Consider the following 12,104-nt stretch of genomic DNA (forward strand, 5'->3'; position numbering starts at 1 on the left):
GTAGGGGGGGTGGGCGCTCCTCCGAGCCGGCCGTGCGGGGCGGTCACGGCGCGGGGCACAGCGCCGGCGCGATGCAGCGGCCCTGGTGCAGCACGGCGCCCGCCGGGCAGTGGCAGCCGGCCACGCACGGCTCCTGGCACGCGGGCGGCACCGCATTGCCGTCCCGGCAGCTGCGCGGGCACGCCGGGCCGCACGCCGACCACACGGCGCCGTGACGGCACACCGGCTCTGCGGGAACACGCGGACGGCACGTGACGTCGTCAGGGTGGACGCTATTTGGGTTTTTGTTTCTTGCGCAACGCGCGCTGTGGCACCTCTCTCGCGCAAAGCTGCCGCTCAAAAGCGCCGTCGCGTTCATACCCAGCGGTGGAAATGGGTCCCGGCACGGTTAATCGATCGTGATGTCGCGTGTGGTGGTGTAAAGCGTGGGTACGCATACCCCTTCCAAGTCGTCTGACCGGCATAGAAGAGTAGGCCAAATACCCTCTAGAGCCTCCCTCTCGTGGAGGCAGTTCCAGCAGCAGTGGCGTGAAGAAAGCTATTGCAGGGATGCACCTTTACGGCTCTTTAAAATTCCAGAGCAATTTGTATAGTTCTGTTGCAGGGTATTTGGTGCCCAATTAGTTAATTTGGCTGTGAGGTTGCTGGCGACTCTCTGGCAGCGCCGCACTCGCAGTGCACGAGACGCAGCGGGTGGAGCCCCCGTGGCTGCTGGGTTGGACCTCGGGGCCTCGTTGTTGCTGGCTCAGAGTCTTGCCACAGGGTCAGGGAGTCTGAGTGTTCATCTCCTCGTTACACGTGGGGGGTTCTCCAGGAACTCAAGTTTCCTTCCACATGCAGCAGCAGCAGCACCCCCAGGGCAGCACCGCCCTGGACAAGTCTTGGGACTCACCGCCGCTTGTTGTGTAAATGACGGCGGTTTTATTGTTGAGTTTAAAACAGCGAAGCCCCATGTCGCTGGACTAACCACAACGCGGGAAGTGTCACCATGCTTCCACAGCTGAAGACAACCTTGAATCTTTGTGCCCGATGATGATGATAACATTCTTAATTGGTTATAATCGTGTTTTTATGTTCCGCGTTACATGAATGTGTGCGCGTGCGTTTGTGGGGAGGAGCAGCAGCGGCGCAAACCCAGCAACCAATTCCCGCGTTAACGACCAGTAACAGTGGCGAATATGTACACTGGTTCTGGGGCTCCTTTAGGTCAACTCAACCGTAAATGAGTACCCGCTATAGCGTGTAAACATCAGCACGAGGGAGACAAAGGCAGCGGGGGCATGGTGGTGGCCACCCACCCCTCGTGCGCCATGCCGCCCTCCATTGAGTGTTCGCTGACGACACACTCGCCCAGGCAGCCTGCTGACGGCTCCGCGGGGGATCTCCCTCTCCGCGTGCTTGTGAGCAGTGGCGCGCTCTCACCTTGGCAGTGCAGCAGCGGGTCCCAGCGCACGGGGGCTCCCTCACGGCCGCACGCGCGCGAGTACGCCAGGAACGGCTCGCAGAAGCAGCGCTTGTGCAGCGGGCACTCGCACATGTCCATCACGCACGACCTGGCACGCACACACACGCACGGCGGCGGACTTGAGCGCGGTGTGTGTGTGTGTACCGGCTGACGCATGCCCCGTGCCCGGCCCTCTTAGGTGCTGGCTAACGGAACTTACCCTACACGGCCTGTGTCGGGTACACTGGGGGGTCCTCGTCTTTGTGTCCGTGTTCATTCGGTGAATTCCTCGGCAACGGTGGGTTCATGAGTTCACGGCGATATCCTCGAACTTGCGAAGACAAATCACGGCTGCCGTTTCGGTAGCAGGCAAATGCGCAATCACTCACGTCGCTGCTGGCGGAAAGGCTTCCTCTAGGGAGTCCTAGGAAGCCCCTAGAGATTGCAGTGTGACCTACTCGTCCATGCAGGGCCAAACACCTTGGGGATGGGAATACCCACACTTTACCCCACCACTAGCGGCCTGCCGTTCGACTGTGTGTGTAATCACGTTCATTTGGTTAATTCCTCGGAAAAGGAAATGCGTTCTTACTTGTAAATCACACGTTGAATAATCGCGGAATTTCCACAAACCATAAACACTGCAATCCATCTGGAAGTTAACATGAAATGAACTGTAACATGTATTTGGCTTCCTGTATAGGGACGTTTCATCAAAGCTTAGAGCAATTAGCCTGACTCGTAGTGGGGTTGAAAAGAGAAAGGTTTAGGCGAGAGTCCCTGTCACAGAACAACGTGGAGTGTGAAGGAAAATCGGGGCAGAGATCTAGCGGTGGTAACACCCCCACCACCCCCACCACCACCCCCACCACCACCCCCACCCCCAGCACCACCACCACCCCCACCACCACCCCCACCACCACAACCCCACCACCTCCACCACCCCCACCTCCACCCCCACCACCACCACCACCCCCAGCACCACCACCACCACCTCCACCCCCACCACCACCACCACCTCCACCACCACAACCCCCACCTCCACCCCCACCACCACCACCACCACCATCACCACCTCCACCCCCACCACCTCCACCCCCACCACCACCCCCACCACCATCACCACCATCACCACCACCACCCCCACCACCACCCCCACCACCACCACCTCCACCCCCACCACCACCACCACCACCCCCACCACCCCCACCACCACCACCTCCACCCCCACCACCCCCACCACCACCCCACCACCTCCACCACCACCACCCCCACCACCACCCCCACCACCACCCCCACCACCACCCCCACCACCACCCCACCACCTCCACCACCCCCACCTCCACCCCCACCACCACCACCACCCCCAGCACCACCCCCACCACCACCACCACCTCCACCACCACAACCCCCACCTCCACCCCCACCACCACCACCACCACCATCACCACCTCCACCCCCACCACCTCCACCCCCACCACCACCCCCACCACCATCACCACCTCCACCCCCACCACCACCACCACCTCCACCACCACCACCTCCACCCCCACCACCACCACCACCTCCACCACCACAACCCCCACCTCCACCCCCACCACCACCACCTCCACCCCCACCACCTCCACCACCTCCACCACCCCCACCTCCACCCCCACCACCACCACCACCCCCACCACCACCACCACCTCCACCACCACCTCCACCCCCACCACCACCTCCACCACCACAACCCCCACCTCCACCCCCACCACCACCACCTCCACCCCCACCACCCCCACCACCTCCACCCCCACCACCACCCCACCACCACCACCACCACCACACAGGGAACTAAACTGCTGTGTTCCCCCACTAATCCTATTTCTTGTGGTGGAGGCAACGCTGCGCTGTGGGAGTTGGAGGGGGATTCCCCCTCGTGCGTGGGGTCCCTGTGGCTACCGGTGACGTCACAGCAGCACAGTGACTCGGCAACCGCTCGCACGGTACGACGATAATCACCACACTGAACGCAGAAGTGACAAACCCAATGCAACACGTGTTTAACTCACGTGAACTACGCGACGATGATGACATTGAATCTACGTAGCACCTCCCCCCGGCCGGTGCTGAGCCCACTGCTCGGGCGATCCCGCGTATACAAGGATTGGCCAGCGGCACAATCGGGCGTCGCGGCAACACGATGTTGCCTGCCCATGATGTTGCGGGAGTCTCTCAGCCACGTGGAACAGCAGCGCGGTGTGCGGTGGACCCCCGCGACCCCCCGCAGCCCCCCACAGCCCCCCGCAGCGGGCCCTACCCCCGGCGTGCCGACACAAACCACTCCGCCGCCTCGCTCGGTCCACCGCCGTGGCCTCATTTTTGTCTTTCGGCGCGGTGCGCTCCTCCTGCTCCTCCCCCTCCACCTCCACCTCGCCGCCACTCCGGCCGCTGCGTGGAGGTGCGCCGGGAGGCGGCGTGGGTGGTCCCCGGGGTTCGCCCGCGGGCGTCAGCGCGACGCGCCGTGCGTGCCGTGCGTGCCGTGCGCGCCGTGCGTGCCGTGCACGCCGTCGGCCGCGACGCGAGGTCCCCCCCGCTCCGCTCACCGCGAGACGGACCGGCGGCGCTCGTGGCCTCCGAGAAGGTGCACGCAGATTAATAGTGCGGTGCCTTTTACGGCGCTTGGTGCTGGGCAAACACGCGGAGGACAGCGTGTTTGCTTTCCTGCCGAGGTATCGCTCCTCGCTCGCTCACCGGGCAGCCACCGCCGCCACCGCCGCCGCCGCTTCTTCGTAACTCTGCCTCGGTGTGTTTTGTGTTTGCGGTGTTAACCCCCAACCAACACCCCGCCGCTCCCCTCCGCTATGCCACAAACCCATCAATAAATATTTAAACGTACAAACAACCGATCACATGCTTCAAGAAAGTTGTTTTACCAACGGGATTGAAGGAGGCAAACGATGCAGAACCACCGCGACGCAGCTGTGCGGAGAGCCCCCGCAGCAGCGGTAGCTTGCATGGTGCTTGCTCGAAGCCCAATTATTTTAATTGGGCTTACTCGCTCTCTCGACTCCGGCTCAACTCTGCTGCCTCCCCACGCGTCCCTCGCTCATCTGCTCTCACTTGTCGCGCGGGGACCCGAGTGCAGGCTGTGCTTATTTCTTCAAATCGACAACGTAAACTCCATCCGTTACCCAAAAATAGCAAACAGATCCTGAACGCGCCGATTTCTAACGTCGATCTCCCGCCCGGCGCTCCCACCTGCCGTGATGTTGGGGAGAACCCCGCGGCTGCCTCCGATCACTGGGGGGAGACTCGGGGGCCCGCGCTCATCAGCTCCAGAAATCCACAGTGCACGAAAACTGAGTGAGCCAGTCCCACTCCCCCCCCACCCCCCCCCCCCACGGTAGCCGTGAGCCAGGACTTGCACCAGAGCCGAGGCAACCCGCCGGGAGCGTGGCTGAATGGGTGGTCTGCAGCTCGATGCTAACCGAGGCACGTTCCATTGTTGTGTCACTTGACAGTGATTTAATTCACCGCTTCCACGCTGGTGCTCTGGGCCAAGGCGCACGGTGCAAGGGAGCGGCGAGGTGCCCTTTGGAAACGGCGCGGGGAGACGGAAGAGCGATTTTGCTTTTTGCCGTCGTGCCCGAGTGTTGGGCAGAGTCGTGGCTCACGAGGCACGGCTCTGCCCGTGGCTCGGCTCGGGCTCATTGAAGTCCTGAGCGTGGCCGGGACCGTGCCCACGCCTGGCTCGGGTTAAGCAGGCGCTCACTTGAGCCGGAGTCGAGCCTGAACCAGACCGTGACGAAGAATTCCAGCCAAGGGGTTCCTGCACACTTGGTCCATTACCTTTTCATAATTTGATGCAGTATAAATTTTGTTACATAAAAATTAAGTGCATAATTTATTTAGCAGATTGTTTTTACAAAAATAATTAGAAAAAATATATTTAATATATTTAAACGCACGTTAACAAAACGCCAATTCGTTACATATTCAGCCCACCGGTGTGTTTGAAGAGTGAATCCACAACATTTATTATGAATAATACTGGTCGCGAAAGCCTACGTGTTTGTTGTCCTTCCCCCGCACACCTAATTAGCACGGTTGTCTACGTATGGTGCGAAAGAAGTTCAACTTGCATACATACAAAAGTTTTTTTTAAGTTTTGCTGGTTGTCTGGCCACGTGCCGCCTTGTGCGCAGAGCGGAGGGGACGCACAAGCGACCGGCAAACGGGGTGGGGGGGGGCGCGGGTGAGGGGGCGACCCAAGAGGGGATGTATGGGCGCGGGGGGGGGGGGGGTCACACACAAGAGGGGAGCACCCATTGGTGGACGAGGATGGCCATTCAACGTCCGGTACCTCATTCGTTTTTGTTTTTCCGGCCGGCCGGAGGGACAGGCAGACAAATAGCGAGCGAGCGAAGGCCGCGGCGTGGCACCTGTAGAAGGGGATGACGTCGATGACGTTGTGGCATTTCTTGAAGTCCCACGACTTGAGCTTGCGGCACTCGCGGTGCGCTCGCACGCGGTGCTTGGCCGACTTGGAGCAGAGGTGCGGCGCCAGGACGCGCGGCGCGCCCGAGCAGGGCTCGCGCGAGTCGCGCCACGACTCGGCAAACTCCTCCACGTCCGGGCGGAAGAGGCCGTCCCCGCCCAGCAGCTCGTCGCGCCGGTGCCCGTTGTAGTTGCCGCACAGGCCGCAGAGGCGGCCGCGCAGGTGCGGCGACGCCGTCACCTCCACGAAGCTGTCGCCGTCCCACGTCACTGACAGGCCTGGACGGTCAGGCGCACGCACGAGATAAAGACGAAAAGCACCCGTATAGCCTTCACAGACTGTTGGGGCAAGTGCTGTTAGTGAGCACCTATGAAAGCCGGGTACGGCACACGAGGGGGTGGGTGGCCAGCACCACGCCCGGCCGCCTTTGTCTCCCCAGTGGTGATGTTTACGCACCGCAACGGCTACGTCGCTGGCGTTGGCCGTGATTGGGAATCGAGCTCAGGTCGCTGGGTTCGTAGCGCAGCGCGCCAACCGCTACACCACATTTTTCAAGTCCCCTGAAGACTTCTTTATCGTCATCGTCGTCACCGCTCGATATATGCGGTAACATCTCAACGCCCCCCCCCCCTCCTCCTCCACGGCCCGCCGGGGAGCTCACCGAGCGCGGTGCTGGCGGTGACGAGCTGCCCCGTGGCGTTGACGCTGTAGCCGCGGCCCTCGAAGGGCAGCGGCACGCGCGTGCCGTTGACCGCGACGCGCAGGTGCTGCATCAGCGTGACGGTGGCACCGGCGACGCGCAGCTCGACGGCGCGCGTCCACGAGAAGAAGCGCGTGCGGCGCGCGTCGTTGTGCACCACCACCTCGACGCGCGGCGTCCAGGCGGGAGGAGCGCGCGCCGGCGGGGAGCACTCCTTGGCGAGCGTGTAGCGGCACGTGCCCTGGAAGTTGAAGGCCTTGCCGTCGAAGGTGCGGTAGTGCGGGTCGCCGAACACCGTGCACACGCCCGGCTCTGCGCACGCACGGGCGGGCGAGCGTGAGCGTCGAGGAGGGACATCGCGCGCTTCGCGTACCCTCGTCGTGCGTGCAGTCGTGCGTGTACGGTGAGTGTCGACACATCTCACGTCGTCACACGGTCTCACGCAATGGGCAGTGGCGGATCCGGTGGGGGGGGGGGGGCAATGGTGGAGATCGATGGCTCCGTCCATTGAAACTGAACATTGAGCGTTCGTCGTGCCAACGGCCAGGTCAGAGCGGGCGGCGAGAGGAGTCGCGTTTCACTCGCTCCGCACGCCGCACAGCGACCGTTCAACGTCGCAACCTCGGTGCCAGCGCCCCTCCTGACTCCGCTATCAGGGCTAGTGCGTCAGCAGTAACGGATCGCTCTCTGATCCGTGAACACGACCGTAAAACTCCTGCCAAATAATAACTCCCCCTCCACCACCCCCCTCCACCGCATCGCACACTTGCTCGCGTCGTCGATATTCAAATCAGGACGGCTAAATGCACCGCAGGACCGCAAAGTTTTTGTTTCAAAGCTCACGGCCCCGGCAAGCCACGGATCCCGGATGAGGGATCTCGTTGGGCGGGCTCCAACCGTTGTGACGGCAACGCCCCAGCCCACGCGGGGCGCCTCCGCTGCCGAGGAAAACTCCGTGGGACGCCTTTGGTCATCAGGGCGACAGAGGAGACTTACTTTCGGCGCACTTGAGGCAACATTCGTCCGGCTTCTGGGTCAAAACCTTTCCCTGGAAGGACAAAGGGTCGCCAATTAGAATCTGGCACGTGCACGTCCGGACAGCGGAGTGCCGTCGACGTTGCCGTGTGCGCACGCGAAGCCGAGCGGCTCTCGCCTCTCTCCCACGATCCTCACTGCCACCGAGCACCGAGTGATAACTATCACTATCAACTAAACTATCAACTAAACTATCAACTAAACTATAAACTCAACTATCAACTAAACTATAAACTAAACTATCAACTAAACTATCAACTAAACTATCAACTAAACTATCAACTAAACTATCAACTAAACTATCAACTAAACAATGTTTTAATTTTACCAGGCAAGGCCCACTGAGCTATGTGGCTCTTTTTCAGAAGCAACCTGGCTACATATGATAGCTCAACGAAGTGGCTTATCACGTGGAAATGTATAGCAGTCAAATACTCTAAACGTACGTTGATTCTAAATGTGGAGGGAAAAAACGGTGGACCCGGAGAAGAATCCACACGACCAAGGGGAGAGAGAGACACGCAAACTCCAGATATACAGCAGCAGGCATCTTCAGGGTCGGGATCGAACCCACGACCTCCTGCATACCAGGCGAGGTAGTTAACACCTCGCCACCGGGGCAAGCGATGACTCCCTCCATTGGACCAGTCCTTGGCTGCCATTCGCCAATCTGCACTGACCAGCGTGGTGCAGTATGGTCAGGCAACCCTAATGCCCTACACAGGACTTCATTCAGCAGTGGCTTGAAAGCTGGATGAGAATGTTTCCACTAATTGTTATTAATTAAATCCTTATACGTTTGAGGTTCATCACGATTAATAAAAATGTGATGAGGTGGGGGATCAAAGATGACTCAGCCCGTGTTAGGTCACGCCAGGTCATTCACAAGCGCTTCAACGTGCACCGTGCGAGCGAGTGCTCGACAGGAACGTGTCGCGTCCCACGTGCACGAGATATCCTCAAGGTCACCGCACGGAGCGGGCATTCACTCCCCGGTGAGCGATTCGTTTGACAACATTCACACGGAGGGGCGAGAGACGAAAGCTCCCCCCCCCCCCCCCACTCGGCCCGCAGCCACAAGGCACTCCGACGAGGGCGACTCGCGCGAGGCGCACGCTGGCTGTGAGTTGGCCGACGCTCACAGCCCAACGCTCATCTCTCGGCGCATGTGCCGTGCAGCTCTGGCGTTTTGCCGTTTCGCCTTTCTGCCCGAGGTGGAAATATAAACGGTATAGCGATATAAAAAAGGGCAAAAGTGTACGAGGAGGAGCGAAACCGATTGGCGGCTCGTCGATACTCCAGCGATACATGCGTCCCGCCGTTCAGCCAGCCGCGAGACCCGGTTAGCTCATCCCTCACGGAGAGAGAGAGAGAGAGGAGAAGGAATCAGGAAGGAAAAAGAGTCGGCAGAATTGTCAGTGTCGCTGTCTCAAAGTTGTGCAGTCTCCTCTGTTTTATGGAGGTTTTTCTTTAGTTATCAACGCGTTTGTCATTCGCAGCTGTAAAGCGGCGATCGTGTGCGGGGTATCGAAAGCAATGTGTGCTGATAAAACAGAATCCTTAAAAAGAGCACTCTGGATTCCAGTGAGGCACTTAGAGTGTAAGAGGGCATTTAGCCATGGCCTTGACATACCGCCGTTATTGCCTCGGGCAATTAGGGTTCATCAAGCACTTCCTCCATCACTTTGGAAAAATAAGAAGGGGCGACTGTATCTTTCCTAAAGGTCAGGCGCTTGACAGAGCGGGCACGGGTCACGGGCGCAAGCGACGCGTGCTCAGGAGGCAGAGAGAGGACCCATGAAGAGGATGGCTCCGTCTGAAGCAGATCAGCGCCGAGTGCAAAAACAATAAATTCCATAACCTCTGGGCCGAGAGCTGCAAGTGGCGCGGGGGTTCTAATCTGCTACAGAATGCACACTCCAGGATTTAAACATCAAGATGACCTACGCATGTTTGAAAATGTTTGCGATGCAAAGCTTTCCCTCGAGTTATACAACAAGCCGAGGGGTAGCGATCGCAGGGCTCCGGGTGGAGTTGTAATCACAGCTCGAAAAGCGTTGCGTTTGAATAACGATGGGTAAAGTAGTCACGTCAAATCAATCAACTTATCAACTGATCGATTCATTTAATAAGCATCTTATTTTAAATCGATGCATGCAATGTATTTATAATGTATGTGGTTAGGTGCTGATTTTGATTAACATCCCACCGCATCGGAAACCCGTACTTTGTAATCATTGCGTTTAAAAAGACAATCGTCTAAACTGCCTTCGGGAGTCATCCATCAGCCTCATCGTAGCGCGTTGAGGCCGGGCGCACGAATCGCCGTGGTGCAGGCCGGGGGAAGAGAGTCAACGAGCGTGAAGATGACGAGACGGGGAAAGACCCACACGTGGAACACTCACACAGCAGCAGCAGCACGTCACCCCGTGTCCCAGAGCGGCCCACGGAAGTTGATGTCCGGAACTACTGCTGAGATCCCTTGAAGTGACCTCTTACCCACGCGAGGTGGTAAGAGCCGAGGCGGAGCGGGGATTTCACTCGGCTGGTCGGATCATCGTGGGGGGGGGGGGGGGGGCACGAATGGAGATGCCGAATCCGTTGCCCCCCAGTGGACGTGGCGATGAGTGAGGATACACACGGAGCCTGCGTGCGCACTCCTACAAGGGCGACTCTCCCAGCGCAGCGAGGAGGAGGGAGGGAGGGGAGGAAGGGAGGGAGCAGAGGGGAGGGGGGAGAGGGAGGGAGGGGGAGGAGGAGGGGAGGGGGGAGAGGGAGGGAGGGAGCAGAGGGGAGGGAGGGAGGGGGCAGCAGCAGGAGGAGGAGGCTCGCGACTCACGTGGGGGCAGCTGCTGACGGTGGGGGGGCACTGGATGGGCTGGCAGCGCTGGCTGCCGTTGTGGCACACGCAGGAGGTGCACACCTCGGGCCTCCAGCTCTCCCCATCCTTGCGTCACACAGAGACACAAACACAAAGAGACACAAAGAGACACAAACACAAACACAAACAGACACAACAAGACACAAACACAAAGAGAGACAACGAGACACAAACACAAACAGACACAGACACAAAGAGACACAAACACAAAGAGAGACAACGAGACATAACCGCGACTGTGAGCGGCGGGCGACGGAACGGGCAAACGTCACGCCCCGGTCGCAACTGTCAAACGCGCAATTATATTTCACCGCCTTAAGAGCTAGCGTGCACATGTTTGTACATATACACATGTTTGTGTGTATATATACACACGTGTTTGTACATATATACACATGTTTGTGTGTATGGTTGTGGAGGTAAACTGAGAAAACCTTCTCCAGTTGTATTCCCTAACAAGAGTGAATACTGAACACGCGTTTCCTCTCATTGATTTGACATTGCGTGGCCTAACCCAAAAATCAATTATGAATCAAAATGGAATATGAACGCACCCCCCAAATGTCTTCCAAATGAGAGCTGTGCGTGTCCACAGCTGCCGTGTCGAGTTGTGTCCCCTCTGTGCGTGGAGTGTCTCCCGGCTCTCCGCTCGCCACCCACACGTGAACTTACTCAATCAGCAGCGAGTGAAACACGTGCCGAGCATCATCCCTCTTGACGAGAAATGTCTTGAAGACAGTGCGAAGTTCTCCCTTGTTGATTATGAGTTTTTGTTTTATTAAACCCACACACAGGCCAGCGGTGGTGCGGTGGTGCGGTGGTTATGAACCTGGAGATCTGTGTTTGCTTCGCAGGCAGAGCTAACAGCTGACACTGTCGACTTCAGAGTGCTCCTCGCCAGCGGTACCTCGACACGTGCGTCGCAGGAGGCAGCCAAATGGGGCTCCTCTCATCCACAGCTTCGCACTGCCAGTCTAATGTCTGATGGATTATTAGCTACCGGGACTAATTAAGAACAGCAACCTTTGACCTGTGACAGCACATATCCCTGATGAAGGGAGACGTACTTGGCTCCTCAACTCAGGTCAGATGCTCCAAGTTCACCGTTGCGCCGCGTCAGGATTAAACCCCCCAACAGGGGGTCGGTCCGAGTGACGTTGGCCAGTGACCTGAGCTTCGATGCCACCTTCGTGGGCTGCTGCAGAGTCCCCCCCTGTCACCCCCCCCCCCGCCACCACCCGCCCACCCCTCATTTCTTAAAGTTGCCTCAAGCACCCCGAATCACTCTGAACAGATGTGCACGCTCAAAAGAGGCAGCCAACATAAGTTGACACCAGGATAACCAAAAATGCCAACGCGACAGACACAACGCGACAAACTCAACGCGACAAACACAACGTGACAAACGCGACAGACACAACGTGACAAACACAACGTGACAAACACAACGTGACAAACACAACGCGACAAACGCGACAGACACAACGTGACAAACACAACGTGACAAACGCGACAGACACAACGTGACAAACACAACGCGACAAACGCGACAGACACAACGCGA

At 58.7% G+C, this 12,104-nt stretch overlaps 1 protein-coding gene across 2 annotated transcripts in view; it reads right to left on the reverse strand.

The window, feature by feature from the left end:
• Positions 1-367: 367 nt before the first annotated feature.
• BMPER (BMP binding endothelial regulator) overlaps positions 368-12,104 on the reverse strand; it is a 41,621-nt gene continuing 29,884 nt past the window's right edge. Inside the window, exons 10-14 of one of the 2 annotated variants that reach the window (XM_078598419.1) lie at positions 10,499-10,606; positions 7,621-7,672; positions 6,586-6,936; positions 5,869-6,202; positions 368-1,553 (exon numbers count right to left, since the gene is read on the reverse strand). In XM_078598419.1, the coding sequence (XP_078454545.1) occupies positions 1,250-1,553; positions 5,869-6,202; positions 6,586-6,936; positions 7,621-7,672; positions 10,499-10,606 (1,149 nt within the window). In that variant the 3' untranslated portion in view covers positions 368-1,249. Of the gene's footprint in view, positions 1,554-4,294; positions 6,203-6,585; positions 6,937-7,620; positions 7,673-10,498; positions 10,607-12,104 lie in introns of those variants that run through there. The other variant, XM_078598418.1, reaches the window with a different exon arrangement.

The sequence above is a fragment of the Lampetra planeri genome, chromosome 10 (genome assembly GCF_965212315.1).
Source record: "Lampetra planeri chromosome 10, kcLamPlan1.2.h2, whole genome shotgun sequence".
Classification (NCBI taxonomy): Eukaryota; Metazoa; Chordata; class Hyperoartia; order Petromyzontiformes; family Petromyzontidae; genus Lampetra; species Lampetra planeri.